Consider the following 17983-nt stretch of genomic DNA (forward strand, 5'->3'; position numbering starts at 1 on the left):
GTGCGAGAAGGACAGGAAAGAGAGTACAGGGACCTGATACAGGACTTTGTGGAGTGGTGCAAATCAAACCACCTGCAGCTGAACATTGCCAAAACAAAGGAGATGGTAGTGGACTTCAGAAGGTCCGGGCCCACTCTGCAGCCAGTCTCCATTGAGGGGGTCGATGTGGAGGTGGTCCAGACTTACACATATCTGGGGACACTTATGGACGATAGGTTGGATTGGTCAGCCAATACTGACACCCTCTACAGGAAGGTACAGAGCAGACTGTACTTCCTGAGGAGGTTAGGGTCCTTCAGGATCTGCCATAAACTCCTGCGAATGTTCTACCAGTCTGTGGTAGCCAGTGTCCTCTTCTCTGTGGTGGTCTGCTGGGGGAGCAGCATGAAGAGGAGGGATGCTGGGCGACTGGACAGGCTGGTGAGGAAAGCTGGTTTAGTGCTGGGAACAGAGCTGGAGACACTAACATCAGTGGCAGAGAGAAGGACCCTCTGTAAACTGCTGGCCATCATGGACAATGTTGAGCACCCTCTGCACAGCGCCATCATCAGGCAGAGGAGCTCATTCAGCGGCAGACTGCTGTCCCAGTCCTGCCACACGGACAGATTCAGGAAGTCTTTTGTCCCTCAGGCCATCAGACTGTTCAACTCTTCCCATCTCAGTAAGAAATAATCCTGTGACACATCTGTTTGACCTTTTATTGCTTTCTTTTGCACTACCAACACTGTTTACACGGCTTACTTCTTTGCACAGCCTACACTGTTCACATTGTGTACTGTTTACATCTGTGCTACCTCCTCACTAAGGCACTACTACATTTACTCCTCCATCATATTCTCTGAGACTGGACGTTGCACTTGCACACAAATTTTATTTTTATTTTTAGTTAGTAGCTTTTATTGATTAGTCCATTTTTCTTTTATTTACTTAACCCTATTTTGTGTGTCTGGTGCAATGTGTGTGTCTTGTCTAATGTGTACGCTGCTGGATGCCTTGAATTTCCCTCTGGGATCAATAAAGTATCTATCTATCTATCTATCTGTCTGTCTGTCTATCTATCTGTCTATCTATCTTCTCCACTCCTCAGGCATCCAGTCAATCTCTTTTAGGTTGCATCACTAGTACAGGACACAATCCTGTTGTGAATGTGTCGTGACACGGACCCACAACAGGGGGCGTTAATGAACGGACAATGGATAAGCCAAAAAGTAACAATTTAATGTTGTGAATCACACAACGACGTACAGACAATAACAATACAGTGACTGTCAATCATACACCAGGTGACGTGTGGGCAGGCTCGACGATAGAAGACGCCTGGCGAGAGAAAAGCCGGATCCACACAGCTTCCACCGCCAACGGAGCTGAAGAACACCGGAGCCGCCAAGCCCTGCGCCCCAGGTGGCCGCTGTCTTCAGCAGTCAGACCCAGTACTGCTGTCAGAGAACAGAGACAGTCCAGATGAGTGTGAGGTCGCACACTCAGTTATCCCACAGTCTGTATTCAGTAAAGGAGGGAGAACCTCCACCTCCTGTCTAACCACTTATCTGGTTGGAGTGTGAAGCGAAGCCGTCGCTGATCACACCAAACGCCAATCCCACAGATAAGGACACACCACAGGAAAACGGCTGCAAAGAAGTACAGATTATTACTCAATGTTTTGAGTCAGCAGAGAAAGTTACCTGATTGGTAGTTGATTTCTCGGCGGGGAGGTGGAGTTGCAGTCCGGCCTTTATGGTGGTGGTGATGAGTAGTGGATGAGTGACAGCTGGTACGGATGATGAGTGACAGCTGTCACTCCTGGTCGCTCCGACGCCCTCTCGTGCTTGAAGCCCGCACTTCAAGCAGGGCGCCATCTTGTGGTGGTGGGCCAGCAGTACCTCCTCTTCAGCGGCCCACACAACACAATCCATCTGTGTGCACGTCATCCACTCTCATCCATCAACCTGTGCTCCTTCCTTTATCTTAAAATATGTACTCACCACAGCCATTTCCATCCTTTTGGCAAAATATGCCACCATCTGCATAATTCTCTTCTTGACTCTGTATCCATCCATCATCACCTCCTCATCACACCTGTTCCTTTCATCAACATGTCCAAAGAAGTCCACTCCAATCACTACTCTTGGGTACACACTCGTCTACATTATCTCAGGGTTCTATCTCACTGGGCTGTGACTGTTGGAGAGTAGTTGGAGACGCAAATTTGCGACCAAACACACAAATAAGTGACAAAAGGCAGTTGGTATCTCATTGAATTGGTACTAACCACATGTTAGCGCATGACGTGAGAACGATGGGCGAATGTCATCCAAATAGCACACAGACTTGCGGCAAAGATGTCCGCATACATATCACTTCAGTGCCAATCGAATGCCACTTGGCACTCTTGTGAATGTCAAGCGCAGCCTTCACAGGTTCAAGGATCTGCCGTTTTGCGCGCAAAGCGAATGCCATGCGGATATTCAACACCACTCATGGCTGAAATGATAGCATGTCTGCGTACAAAGTACTCAGCTGCTGTTATGTAAACAGAGTCTGTGGAAATTCCCCCAGCCGTGCCCAGGAAGGAACAGCTCTGTAGATAAAAATAAAATTAAATGAATAATAAAATAATAATGCCAGCCACCAGTCTGCTCTGTGTGAGCCTGATCCTGTCAGAGCTCAGAAGCTAAGCAATGTGGGGCCTGGTTAGTACTTGGATGTGAGACAGCTTCAGTACACCAGGCGCTGTGTGTGTTTCTCCAGGTAAAACTGGAGTTGCATCAGGAAGGGCATTGGGCATAAAACGTGCCAAATACCAGTGTGGATCTGGCTGTATCCGCTGTGGTGACCCTGAACAAATGGAAGCAGCCAAAAGGATGACAACTACAACAAATAAATAATAATTCCAAAGCCTAGTGTGGCTCCATGGAGATGAAAAATTCAACAGGAAGAAAACTGAACATGGTACTCACCCACTTATAGAATGATTTCCCACAACATGAAATATGTCCAGTGGTCAACACCATCAAAGAGCTCCTGGCTGACACCATCATGCACGGGTCATGCGTGATTGCCAGCCTCAGAATGAAATACGTATGTAAAATGTCCAGTGGGAAGAGCTGGTCATTATTCTTCTGTGCTGAAGCCCACCTCTGTGCATGTGGACTCCTGCTGTGGTCTTGTATATAAAGATTAAAGATAATCCCTGCTGCCGCAGACACGTGTGTCCAGCCCACTGACCATGTATGCACACAGGTCAGCAGTTGAGCCACAGCTGCTGGACTCTCTCGGCTGCTCCAGAAGCGCTGTATTGTTGCAATCATCTCTGCTATTTTGGCATGCTCCCAGGGCAGCTCGTGTGTGTCTCCCACAGAGAATGTTAGATCCTCATTTTTGTCTGCAGTCACTCACAATGTAGTTTCATCCATTGTCAACCCCTCACAAAGTTACTTTTCTAATTGAGTAATCACTGATTTTTTGAGTGTTCACTCAAAAAACTCACTCATTGGATGAACTCAATTCAGTTATGAGCAGGATTTCATCTAATAAATATATGTAATCACAACTAAATTAAATTAAGTCATTTTGCATGGATGTGCTTTATTTTAGTTGTGGTTACATATATTTATTAGATGGAAATCCAATCCAATGAGTGATTTTTTTGAGTGAACACTCAAAAAAATCAGTCATTGGATGGATTCAATTCAATTATGAGCAGGATTTCCATCTAATAAATATATGTAACCCCAACTCAAATAAAGCACATCCATGTAAGATGACTTAATTTAATTTCATTGGGATTACATATATTTATTACATGGAAATCCAATCCAGTGAGTGATTTTTTTTTGAGTGTAGGTATGGAAGCTTATCACAATGGAGCAAGAAGAGGGAGAACTAACAACAGTAATAATAATAATAAGAAGAAGAACAAGAAGAATGATAATTGTAATCATAACAAATAATAATATTAATGTGATGGTGTGTGTGTGTTGAATCATTCGCTGAGCAGGGTCATGTAGGGATGACTGTGGTTGGGTTTTCTCTGATCAGGATCAAGCAGCTCTGGTGACAGAAATACCTGCAGAAAGTGGCAGGAATTCATCAGAACACGGGAACATAAAGGAGACAGCAGAACAGCAGAGGAGAACAAATGGTAGCGTTCGTGACATGCATTCATCATTTCGAATGACAGTTTAATCAGGGTCAAAGTGAAAACTGGATTTTCCAGTCATTTTTCAGAAATATGTTACATTGGAGGAAATTTGGGTTCTCTTATTATTTTAGCTCAAATTCTGATTGTAGTCTCAGTTACTGAGATACAGCAAAGGATCATTTCATGAGGGTCAAAAGTGACCAGATCTGTTCTGCATTCTGATCTTAGAGGTTAGCGCTTTTGTTTGGTTTTTTGTTGTTGTTGTTTTTGTTTTTGCCATTACCATGGGATTTTCTAAGTATCCAGCGAGCGGTGTTGGATGTTCTCGTGTGTCACCTGGAATTTGTCCAACACCTGCTGCGAGAGGGATTGAATGGGCTCTCACAGGGCACTCTATCTTTCGGCCACTGGTGTGCGCGAATAGTTGTAGCGACAGGTGTACAAGGCGTTAGACGTGGCGCCGACTTTTCAGGAATGGCATGCAATTCCACTGTGTATTATTTGGCTTCAATCGTGTTATGTGTGAAGGGACCCATAAAGTTGCTCCAATTTCAATAAAAAATTATGCAAATTATTGGTTGACATAAATGGAACACTATTAACCCAAACAATAATTTGCATCACTTCTTACCAAAATTGGAGCAGTTTTAACTTTTGACCCCTGTACAAACTGAAACTGACCTTTGTCACCATTTTTGCTGTTTTTACCCCCATAACTCCAGAACATCCCATCATAGTTATTCCAAACTATACCTTTTTGGAATTGTTATGATCAGATAAGTAATATGGTATAGCTTTCAATATGATTGGAGCATTTAAAAATTTTGACCTCTGTGTAATCCTTTATTGACCCCTACCTCGCTACAGCTGCCACCCTGGGATTACATTTTTGTGTAGGCCATGGTACACTGAAGTGTTGTTTCATCACCTTAAGTGGTACCGAAAACCTGCTTGGCAAATGGGCTACTTGGACAAGACATGTAACATAACATCAAATAACAAGAAAAAAACGACATATGATCATTTCATTTCAGATGGTCTCTTTTCCATGTGAGCCAGACGTTCAAAGCACTTTATAATGATGCCCCACATTCACCCATTCACATATGCACACACACAAAACGGGCATGCACGCAAAAGCAAATGGGGCTTTCTTGAGGTCAGCACAATGGATCCAGTAGAGTTTTATGACGGATGCTCTTCCTGATGTAACTCAAGTTGGAGAAACATGGTACAGACCCTCTTCTTCTCACACAGTTTACAAGTCAAGTACTACTCAGGACTTAATCTGCATAACTAGTAACTGACAGGATCAGGTGTGCACAGAGTAGAATGGCTGCACTGCAACTAACAACTGTATATGAGCCTGCTGTATCATCACATTTTAGTTCCTTAAAGAACGCAGCAAGTGCATCTAAAACATACAGTACATCATTAGAACAACATAAGCCATTTAAAGCAGTTATGAATATGCCACACGAGTGGTCCAAACACCAGATTTTAATGGTGATGCTTTTTTACAGATACGTATAACAATTTCAATTTCAATTTATTTTCATATATATAGCGCCAAATCACACCAAAGTTGCCTCAAGGTGCTTCACACACAAGTAACATGTATAAATGCTTCTTTTTTTTACCCCAGAGACTCATTACAAAATATAAATCCTGGCGTAGCACAGTTATTACCATCTTTTTGGTTGACATATTCACATAAATAAGATGCATGGGCCTTTTGGAGGACAAAGTGGTTCACCTGACTCAGGAGCGTAGTGATGAGTAAGAGAGGAGTTGTTTGTCTCTTGTGGCTATGTGATAAATTCTCTCTGAGTTGTGCACTTACAGAGAAGATTTAATGCATGTGCAGGATTTCTTCATAAAAAAGACACAAATCTCATGTTTAAATTATAAACCCGCTTTCATTTTCAGCTTTTTCATGAGTTGTTGCATGTTAAAAACTCTTCCACTTTTTTGGCTTTCTTGCCTTTATCCACTTTTTCAATACTTCTCTGCCAAATTGAACTCTCTCAGGTCCGTCTGCTTTTCATCTTTGGTTGCTGTTTGATTTCTGGCCCGACTCTCTCTGCGGTACCTCGTCTCCTTCATTACCTCGGGTCATGGTTAACTGCTCCGTACAACTGGAGTAAGCCAAAAAAAAACCCTTTTTTTTATTTCTCTTCTCATGCCGTCAAAGATGACTGTGATGGCAACGGTGAGAGTTTGTTGTTGAGTCATTTTGATGTGTGGTGGGCTTCTTCATCCGGTGATAAAACACGTGCAGCAGGTTGGCAATTAGATGACTGGAGCAGATGATTTACTGGTCAGATCTATTCTCAACTTGACTCCAAAATGCAATTCCACCAAAGCGAATAACAAATTCAGTTAGATTTTGAAGTCATGCAGAATTAGAAATGACTCTGAGGAAGAAAAAAAATAATGAAATTCCATCACCAAAGGAACGTGAATTGACTCAAAATAGAAAGAGAGACGTTTTAACACAATGTGTACAGAAATGACTGTGTATGTTGGGCGAGCATTTTGAAATAATTGATATATATTTTGATTATTAGTATAATGGTGTAAGGGTGTTATTCTTATTTGGAAAGTGGATGTCGGAGACCATACATTCATTCATTAGTACAAATAACACATAAAATACAAATAATAAATTATTTAGGCACAGTCTATAACAAAATTATTGTCATGAATCTCAGGCTTTGAGATGGAGAATCACCTGGGAGGAGCTTATGGAGTCATGGAGTCGCTGGACAGAGGTGTCTGGTGATTCCAATATGTTTGAATGGAATAAAGGTCCAAGTCTTTTGGGTCCTAGTACTTCCTGACTTACTGTGTGGTTGTGAGGTTTGGGCACCAATGATGTAAAGCAAAGATGGGATATTTTCAGTCTCTTCAGAGGATCTGGAATATGTATGTTAAACGAGCAGTTACTTAGGGCTCGGTCACATGGCACACGACAATAGCTGGACGAAGGGTAAAAAGTCAAAAAATCACAAATCGTCGAAAAAAGGTGGACAAAAGATCCTTCACCTTTCCCATCACTGAAAAACCTGCGAATCAAGAGCAAAGAAAGGAACTAAACAAAAACAAAACTAACAAAAGAAAACTGAAACGAACGTCGATCTCAACGCTTTAAACAAAATCAAAACGAAACATTCACGATGACGTGATCGAAAGCGGGTATAAAACCGAGCACAGCCAGCCTAGTCCTCATGTCCGCAGTACTTGCAGGTGTGAGATTTTGTTTGTCTTCACAACAACGTGTCTGCACATGCAGGCCAGCCACAAACGGTTTGAATGTGAATAAATTGTTAAAGTAGTTGATAAAACGTTCTTAACACTATTGCTTCTCTATGAAAACATTGCTTTTTCGTCCCAAACATGAATGATTCATTCATTAGTGATACAAAGATGTTTTGTTCAGCTCAAAGAAGGTTTAGTTATTGATTTGCTCAAATATCGTCAACCTTCGTTCAATGCGTTGGACTTGGGAGGTCGAATGAAGTTGGACGAAAGTCAAACAACACGCTGTTACAAAAACTAAGCAAATGATAAGAAACCACCAAGAAAGAAACTGAGGTTGTAATCGGGATTTGTTCAGATTTTTCAACAGTTAAAAAATTCTGACAAAGCACCAGCTGCAGGAACAAAGCTGGGTGAAGGAAAAAAGATGCCTCCGAAAGTCAACGAAAGTCCAGATTTCTTGTTTTGTTTGGGCTTCGTTGTCTTTCGTTAGTGGCGTGTGGCCAAGGTGTGAAGGAGACTCGAAATAGGAGTATTGTTTTTATTCTGTATTGTGAGTAGGGTTGGGTATTGAGAACCGGTTCTTTTTGAGTATCATTAAGAAATGACTCGATCCATTGATGTCAATAGTGTTTTTGCTTAACGATTTCCTTATTGGTCCTTCAGAGCAGCCGTTGTTTTTGAGGGTGTTTGTTGGGAAAATGATCATTCCTCTACACTGATTGCAGACCCTGCAGTGGCTCTGTAATCAACCATTTCTGCTGCGTGACACCACTTTGAAGCGTGAACCAATGAAGCAATGCTTCGATCCACTAGCTCGTTGGTTCTTTGATTCGCTGCTCTTCAGAAACGGCAAGTCTGCCTCTTAACCCCTCTCAAAGCCATTAAAATATCGTGAGTCACTTTTGTGTGGATTAAAGTTACTAACTGGGACGTCTGTCTTGTTGCAGTCAAGAAACGAGACTCGTCCTCCGTTCCATTGGCACAGCTCCAAACGCTGCGCAGCTCTCTGCTGAGACAGAGTCAGATCGGAATTAATAACTTCAAAACAAATTGCCGCTTTAAATAAAATGACACCTCTTACAAACATTGTAATACAAACAAGAAACTACAATCGACTAAAACTTTTTTTTTCCTCCCAAAATGAGACGTGCTGTATTCTTTATAAATTACATCTTGACGTGCAGCTGCAAGAGCTCAGCTCAGACGTATGGAAAGACGTTCATGCCAATAATGTCTGAAAGGAAATGCTTTTGACAAAAACTACAGATTTTGTTTATTTCTATTTATATCCAGAGATTAAGGATCCACCATGTAGTTTATTATGTCCAAAGTTTAAGGATTCAGTGACCAATTGCGTATTTATTTACTTTAAGACTCAATAAAATGTTTTTCAGTTTCAATAGAATCGGCTTATAAAGCTTTGAACAGTACATATACAGGCTATGGTTGTATCCTTCATTTTCAGGAGAAATAAGGCTGCATTCATCTCCTATATTCCAAGGAGCCTTGGAAAAGAGACAACCTTGTCCAACCACTATGATATATGCAGTTGCCAAATGCAGCCTTAGAAGGATGCTTCCCCTGAACTGAGACGCAATCAGACTGAGATAATATGATGCATTATGACTTCAGAAGCTGCAACCTAGTACTACTGTTCCACCATAGCAGTCAAGTAGACATTTTTTTGTCACAAGTTCATTGTCTTGTCAGCTTTGATGGATATTTCACCCACTACTACTACACTCTTTGTTTCTGGGGTCTCCTATAATATTAACAGCTTTTCTTCGTCTCGTTTGAACATCTGTGCATCAAACTCAACCTCTTTATCTGGGTCAAATTTATTCTGCAACAGCCTATGGAGTAATATATTGCCGTGTGCCTTTGTTGCAATGGTGCCATACATTTATTATGTGAAACTGCCAAAAAAAATAAATAAATACCAGCACTTTACATAAAGAAGATGCACTATGGACCCACATGTTGATTTGCCACAGGTTTTTTCATTGGATGCCCTTCCTGCCACAACTCCAGTTGCACAAGGAGAATGGGGCATGGATGGGCGTAAACTAGGGACCTTCTGTTTGGGAGGAAAGCATATCAACCACTTGCAACACCGTGCTGCGTAACTGTTTTATTTGTTAAGTCACACAGACACTTCTTCCTGCAAACGAGTTTATCAAAGAATCAAAGCACGTCTAAATTAGCCCTCTGTTCTTTATCAGCCACTGCTCATGATTAGTGTGTCTGTGTGTGTGTGCACATAAGTGTCATAGCTGTGCATGTGTCATCAGTCACCCTGTCAAGATGAATCATTCTAGGCTCCATCACTTTTTCTTTCTTGGGTTTCTCCTGCTGTCAAAGAGAATCCCGGGTGTGTAGAAAAAGCAAGCCGCAGAGAGCAGAGGTGCCAAAGGAAGATTAAAGATCGAAGACAAACACAAGGAGAGGAAAGAGTTTGGGAGGTGGAAAGGTGGGGTGAAATGAGGAGCAGAGGGAGCGATGCAGTAATACCAGGGTGTGCGCTTGTGGGGGAGGTGCCAGTGAATTGGATCATTTAATAGTGACGGTTTAGTGTCTCATCATATAAAGGATCACTCGTGCCGCATTCAGTTTGATGTTGGCACTTAGAATTTTTGATTTCCTAATAGGAAAAAGCCAAATAAACTGGGACATGCAGCTTCTTAGCCCTAAGTTGGATGCGCCGTCACTTTTAGTGTGGGTGTTTATTGCATCAACAATAATAAAATAGTTCTTCATTGGTTGTAATTGAATATTTTTGCCCTATTTTCACAGGCTAAATGACAAACAAAAACAGTTATTGGTTAGATGCTCTCAACATATTTGGAATTACAGACAACACCTATGAATTATATTTTTGACAACATGCCCAAGTGGTGCAGCATGGGGGCCCTATCTTCACGTTCTAAAACACTGTCTATAACTCATGGCTCAAATGTGTTTTGGGGCATGTCAAACTCTTTTATGCTATTTAAGCAGTGTGAAATCAAGGCAGGGGTTGTTCTGCATCTTCATGATATATTAGCAGCAGTCTTGCCTGTTCATCCACCCACAACTTCAAAAGTGGTGGTCACATCAAGACAATATTTCAGAAAAATTGGAAGTGGAAATTCGTGGTAACACACTGATCAGTCTTTGGATTTGTCCTCATCATTGGCTTTCTGTAGCGGAATGCTAAGGTATTAACCTCATGAGCAAAAAGATCTAATTCTGCCTTTTTGTAGTTGTCTGTCATGATATTTGATTTTTGTTTCTTTCAAATACCCACAAATGTTTTTTCAGTGTCCGTCTCTATGCCATAAATATTTGCATATATTAGGACAAACGTCATTATTAACAAACCTGACAAGCCCAGCCTCCGTGTTGTGCATCGGGTATCTCCGGGTTGGCGCATTCATACAACCCAACCCCTAAAAATATACAAATAAAACAAACACACACACAAATCCTAACAGCAATTGAGAGCTGTATCTTCATGTGATAGCTAGCTAGGTTAGCTGTTGTTTGACAGCGGCTACATATGTCACAAGCTTCAATTCATCATCTAGGTGTTCTCAAATGTTTTCAAATAATTTTAAATTAAACAATGAACAGTGTCAAGAACCAGTGTAACATTTAATGTTGTGAAAGACCATAAAAAAAAGCACCTTTCATAGAGAAGTCCACGTTTATGCGACTTGAATGCATACTGGTTGCAAATGCTGCGATTTCTAGGTTTCAGCCTAGGAGAATGCAACACAAACCACTACAGTGAAAAGTACACAGAATGCACACACACACACAGACACGAGGGGCTCATGGGAAGACAGCGATTGAGGTCAAACAGCATTGTGTCTATTTCTGATCCAATATACGAGGGCTGTCAATAAAGTTACGGTCCTTTTTATTTTTTTCAAAAACTATATGGATTTCATTCATATGTTTTTACGTCAGACATGCTTGAACCCTCGTGCGCATGCGTGGGTTTTTCCACGCCTGTCGGTGACGTCATTCGCCTGTGAGCACTCCTTGTGGGAGGAGTCGTCCAGCCCCTCGTCGGAATTCCTTTGTCTGAGAAGTTGCTGAGAGACTGGCGCTTTGTTTGATCAAAATTTTTTCTAAACCTGTGAGACACATCGAAGTGGACACGGTTCGAAAAATTAAGCTGGTTTTCAGTGAAAATTGTAACGGCTGATGAGAGATTTTGAGGTGATTCTGTCGCTTTAAGGACTTCCCACGGTGCGAGACGTCGCTCAGCGCTCTCAGCCGCCGTCGTCAGCCTGTTCAAGCTGAAAACCTCCACATTTCAGGCTCTATTGATCCAGGACGTCGTGAGAGAACAGAGAAGTTTCAGAAGAAGTCGGTTTCAGCATTTTATCCGGATATTCCACTGTTAAAGGAGATTTTTTTAATGAAAGACGTGCGGACGGGTCCGCGCGTCAGGACGCAGCCGCCGCGACGCTCCGCCACAGGAAAAACACCTCTGTTGAAAGCCTTAAGGACAAGTTGGAACATGTCCTGCCTGTTAAACAATTTCTCATATACTCACTCCACTGAAAGCCATCAAAAGCCGCCTGGATTTTACAAATGGTTATCAACATGGAGGTGTTTTTCCTGTGCTGCTGCACCGCGTCGGCTGCGTCCCGACGCGTGGATCTGTCCGCATGTCTTTCATTAAAAAAAATCTCCTTTAACAGTGGAATATCCGGATAAAATGCTGAAACTGACTTCTTCTGAAACTTCTCTGTTCTCTCACGACGTCCTGGATCAATAGAGCCTGAAATGTGGAGGTTTTCAGCTTGAACAGGCTGACGACGGCGGCCGAGAGCGCTGAGCGACGTCTCGCACCGTGGGAAGTCCTTAAAGCGACAGAATCACCTCAAAATCTCTCATCAGCCGTTAAAATTTTCACTGAAAACCAGCTTAACTTTTCGAACCGTGTCCACTTCGATGTGTCTCACAGGTTTAGAAAAAATTTTGATCAAACAACGCGCCAGTCTCTCAGCAACTTCTCAGACAAAGGAATTCTGACGAGGGGCTGGACGACTCCTCCCACAAGGAGTGCTCACAGGCGAATGACGTCACCGACAGGCGTGGAAAAACTCACGCATGCGCACGAGGGTTCAAGCATGTCTGACGTAAAAACATATGAATGAAATCCATATAGTTTTTGAAAAAAATAAAAAGGACCCTTACTTTATTGACAGACCTCGTATGTATTAACTTCTCTGCTGAACCTGCAGTTATTTGTTTGTAACCTTTTCATGTTTTGCTGTAATACGGTTGTTCTAATACTTCCATGTTCTTGTCTAATTCTGTGTTCCTTACTAAACTGCTCATCAAACTAAAGTTTCCTTGTTTCTGCTTCCTTTCCTCATCTGTGTCCCTTTGGCCTCCCTCCCGCTCTGCGTGCATGGATCCAGAGAAAGGTAACTGTTCTTTGTGCTGTGATTGTGCTTCATTGTTGGATTTCAGTAATCATCCATCCCCAGTGTGAACACATCTCTGGCTCACTCAGAGTCTGACTCGCTCTTTAAAGGGTGTGCAGATACTTGTGGAAATCGCTGGTGTTAAATCATCAGTGAATCAAACAGACCACAGGCTATTTCCTGTGAAACCTTGCGTGCCGTTTTATTGTCTTCTGATCCCTAAGAGGTTGTACAGAAGCTGTAAAAGGACCATTGACTGTACTCATGTGAGACCACGCGTGCTGCTTTGGTGACACACTGCACAAATGTCCCTGAACAACTCGTACTGGATGCACACACACACACACACACACACGTCCCATCACGTTTTCCTTCCTGGCCATGGGCGGGCAGAATTATCGACCCAAAATGTGAGCGCACAATTAAACAGAGGACGCAGAGTGGATAATGGAGTCGTAAACACAAAGAGCTCGCTGTGATGAATGCAGGCTGTTTTGCTGTTTGTGTGTACGGTTATTTGCATGTACGAGGCTTCAGCTGCGTCCCCAGACTCCATCGCCCACATGGCTTAACCTTAATCCCCATTTCACCCTGCATTGTTCTGCAGCTCGCCTCAACTGTTAATGAAGAAAAGATGTTGCCAGATTCATGTTTGTGCTCACGTGTTTGGTATCTCATACTGACAATCGTGCCTCATCTCCCACACACTTTTGGTGCAAAGTTTTCATGTCTGTGGAGCTTCCTCTCTCTCTCTCTCTCTTTCAGTCTCACCCTCCTCCTCATTTATCTCTGCCATGTGGCACCACTGTGAAGTTCTCATGTTGTTTCTTCAGGCATTGGGGCACACATCTCTCTTCTTCTGCATACGTGTACGTGTGTCACTGCAGTGGCGTGAGAACACTCACTTGCTGTATTTGGAAAAGTGGCACGTAACAAAATAGCATGCTGTCTTATACTGACGGGGGCTTTAAGTTATCTATTCTGCTTGTAAACTACATCAGCATCTTCTATGTTTCCGGAACCCTTTTTGACACACATTAAAGCAGGGCTGCCCAAACGTTTTGCCTCCAAGGGCCAAAATGAAAATGTGACAATGGGCCGCGGGCCAAATATAGCAATTTTACTCATGATGCAGAAATATATGTAACAGCGTTGCTTTAATTAACATAAAGGAATGAATGTTTAATTTTTCAACTAAGTGCAAAGCAAATGCAACACAACAAACATAACAAAATACTGCAAACTCAATCTCAAACTGCAAACTCAAACTTTAGTTCAGCTTTAGTTCAACTTTAGTTCAGCTTCATGTGTCTCACTAGTGACTAGTGAGACACATGAAGCTGATCTTTGCACAATATTAGCCTCTCAATGTTTGGTTGGAGCTGGCTAACTGCCAAGGTAAGTATGTCATCCAGGTGTGAGTCAGTCAGGGTACCTCTGAGCCTGGACTTGTTTAGGTTCATCACACTAAAGGTCTGTTCACAAATGTAAGTGCTGCCAAACAGTGAAAGCATCACCTGTGCATGTTTCTTAATGTGTGGGTATTTTTGTAGTGAGATCTGTGTGTAGAAATCCTTAAGACTCAGTGACATGAATTTATTTTTTAGCTCAGTATCACACTGAAAGTCAATTAACTCCATCTGAAGGTGGTCTGGGACAGAGTCTGGGCTAACACTGAAGGGTTGTGAGAACAATTCCATATCTCCATAATTCCATATATGCTGACAAGTCCTGCATATTCACGCAGCTTCTCCTCAACCAGGTTTACTTCTCTCAGACTAGGGAAGTGAGTCACGTTTCCTGGAAACAAATAAACAGCCTAAGTTTTCACTACAATTATCAGCACAACTGCCACATAAGCTCACAACAGTAAATGCAACAGTGCATTTCAAGTGAAAAACGCATCTATACTAAGCGTCTCCCACACCACGGAGAACTCAGATGTACATTGGAGCACAGACATGACATGCACGTACTTACATCAAGTATAAATACAGACCATTATATACATGTATACAGCATAGTCTTACCTGCTGACAGATGTCGAGAGAGTAGCCCCAGCTTCATTTGAAAGGCCTTGACTTGATCATAAAGCTCGCTGATAATCTGCTCCTTGCCTTGAAGCTGAACATTCAGTGAGTTAAGCAGGTCCATAATGTCCACCATGAAAGCCATGTCACAAATCCAACTGTCTTCTGTAGGAACTTGGATGTTACTGTCCTTGGTCATCAGAAAGTCTGCGATGAGATGGCGCAGCTCAAAAAATCTTTTGAGCACTTTCCCTTTGCTAAGCCAGCGAACTTCTTGGTGGTACAACACATCTCTGTATTGAGCATTGACCTTGTCCAAAAGAGCTCTGAACTGGCGGTGTGAAAGAGCTTTTGAGCGTATGCAGTTTATGATTTTAATGACGTCACACACAACGTCTCCAAGCCCGATTGATTTGGCACACAGCTGTTCTTGGTGCAGGATACAGTGGTATTGGGTCAGCTTACCTCTACATTCGGCAACCTTTTGAGACACCAGTGTGGCAAGATCTGCTTTTTTGCCAATCATTGCAGGGGCACCGTCCGTTGTGATCCCAACCATTTTGTCCCAGCTCAAACTGTACTTGTCCAATACTCGTTCAACAGCCGCAAACAAGTCCTCGCTTTTAGTCGTCCCATGCAGCGTCTCTATTCCAGTCAGCTCTTGAGAGATTTCCATGCTGTCACTCACTCCTCGGATAAAAACTAAAAGCTGTGCTGAATCAGAAATATCCGTGCTCTCATCACACGCCAGTGAAAAAACTGAAAATCTGCGTGTTTTTGCTTTAAGTTGTTCCTTAATATCCCGGCTCATGTCTTCAATACGGCGTGTCACCGTGTTGCGGGAGAGGCTGATTTGAGAGAAGAGCCTTGCCTGGGATGGACACACAAGTAACGCCGCTGTGGACAGACAGTCTTTGACAAACTCGCCTGTTGAAAATGATCTTCCAGTCTTGGCAATAAGGGCTGAGATTTCATAGCTGGCCTGGGTCACGCTGTCCTGGACAGAGGATGGCCGTGCTAGGGCACTTTGTTGTGAATGAAGTTTTGCTAATAAGTCACTAGCCTTCTTCTTACGTGCATCTCCTTGGTACGTTGAAAAAGCTGCATGTTTTGTCTCATAATGGCGATGTATGTTATACTCCTTTTGTAAAGCCACAGACTGATTACAAATGAGACAACCCGGCCTACAATTAATGTCTGTGAAAAAATATTTTTCCTCCCATGTTTGTTTATAATGCCTCTTGTCCGTATGCCACTTCCTTTGGTGCTCCATGTCTACTGGTTTAAGACCACGAAATTGATGCTGCCAGCGCAAAGGTTCATGGGAAATCTTCCCAAATAAGTAAAATATATATTTTGTAATATAAAATTTTTAAAAACATATTTGAAAATAGAAATAGAACACACAAGAGTGTGACATACCCACTGTGTTAAAATAATGTACAGTATTTTCCGCACCATAAGGCGCACCTAAAAGCCTTAAATTTTCACAAAAATCGGCCTATAATCCGGTGCGCCTTATATGCGCACTGAATTCCAAAATCTGTAAAAACGACCGACCTTGTCTTTGACCGTCGGAATCTCGGACCATTTCCACCTGACACAGGGATGTAATATGTAAAGTACGTACGCTGGCAGCGTAGAGTACGTACCCTGGCAGCGATAAACCAATCGGAGAACATTAGGTAATACGTAAAGTACGTACGCTGGTAGCGTAGCGTACATACGATGCCAGCGATAAACCAATCAGAGAAGAGTCCGTGAGTCCGTGGTACGTACACTTACCTCCGTCACTCCTCCGGTAGTTACCGTATACTACAGGTATCCTGCAAAACAACATTTGTTTGACTAAGGACCCAGGAAAATGGCGCCAGCGAAGAGACATGCTTACGAGGCACAATTCAAACTGCAGGCTATCAGTTACGCAGTTGTTCATGGGAATAGAGCAGCTGTGAGAGGAAACAAGAAAATGAACTGCGCCAAGTTAAAAAGACCAAACGGAGTTAACGCAGAAACAAAGTGAGGTGGCCACAGCTAGAAGACCAACTCGAGCAATGGGTAACTGAACAGAGAACAGCCGGGAGAAGCATCTCTACAGTCACCATTTGGCTGAAGGCAAAAATGATAGCGATGATGAGAGGGAAGATGAGCGGGGACCTGGTTTGTTTGATGGTGAAATTGCCCAGCTGTTCAATTCAGACACAGAAGATGAGGACTTCGATGGATTTGTGACAGAACCATAATAAAAAATAATGTGAGTACCATATTGTTAAATATCGGTAGTTCAAAGTTGTTAAGTTCAAATAAACTCACCGTTTTGCTTCCGTGACCTTTTTTTTGTAGAGTAGACTATATGTTTTAGCGTGCGCCTTTTGTAAGGGTTAAGTACCCGCTAATTGAGGGCGTGCCTTATAATCCGGCGCGCCTTATGGTGCAGAAAATACATATTTTAAAGACCTTCCATTTTGGTATGAACAGCACACCATGACTGAGAAGAAACTGTCCATGCAGCCCTATATAAAGCATTCACTTTGTACGGAGGGACACAGGTTGGCTTAGCAGCTGAGCAAGAGTTATTATGTCAGCACTTGTGCAAAGAATTATCAGCTGAGGCCCGGCGGGCCAATCAAAACGTCCCTGTGGGCCAAAGTTGGCCCGCGGGCCCCACTTTGGGCACCCCTGCATTAAAGCAACATGAGAGCAGAGCTCCAGTGTCTTGAGATAAAAATATTATTAAGTTTAAAAAAAATCTACTTTTTGTCTGCATATAGAGTTTGGGTACAAAGTGTGCAGTGGACAACACAAGATGGACAGAAGGCATAACGCTCACCTTAGGATCTCAATTTGTGAATGTAGTCTCATTTCTGGGTGAGGAAAATACTGGACGGTGAGCTGGACAGGAGGATTGAGGCTTGGACTGTCACGGTGAAGAAAGAGCGAGAATTGCTTTCAATTCTACTTGAACTTGACTCTGTTTAAGTAGACTAAGTATGCACATTAATTAAAAGTTGGGCAGTACAGTGGCATAGTGTGTTGTGTGGGCCGCTGAAGAGGAGGTACTGCTGGCCCACCACCACCAGAGGGCGCCCTGCCTGGAGTGCGGGCTCCAGGCACCAGAGGGC

The 17983-nt window shown here is 42.7% G+C and overlaps 1 protein-coding gene across 5 annotated transcripts in view; it reads left to right on the forward strand.

Moving 5' to 3' along the window:
• LOC117519877 (amyloid-beta A4 precursor protein-binding family B member 2) overlaps positions 1–17983 on the forward strand; it is a 123867-nt gene that overhangs the window by 77980 nt on the left and 27904 nt on the right. For 3 of the 5 annotated variants that reach the window (XM_034181145.1, XM_034181144.1, XM_034181147.1), the window contains one exon: positions 12826–12831. The exons of the other annotated variants lie outside the window; for them this stretch is intronic. In XM_034181145.1, coding sequence (XP_034037036.1) covers positions 12826–12831 — 6 coding nt within the window. The remainder of the gene's footprint in view (positions 1–12825; positions 12832–17983) is intronic. 5 annotated transcript variants of the gene reach the window in all.

This window comes from Thalassophryne amazonica, chromosome 11 (genome assembly GCF_902500255.1).
Source record: "Thalassophryne amazonica chromosome 11, fThaAma1.1, whole genome shotgun sequence".
Lineage (NCBI taxonomy): Eukaryota > Metazoa > Chordata > Actinopteri > Batrachoidiformes > Batrachoididae > Thalassophryne > Thalassophryne amazonica.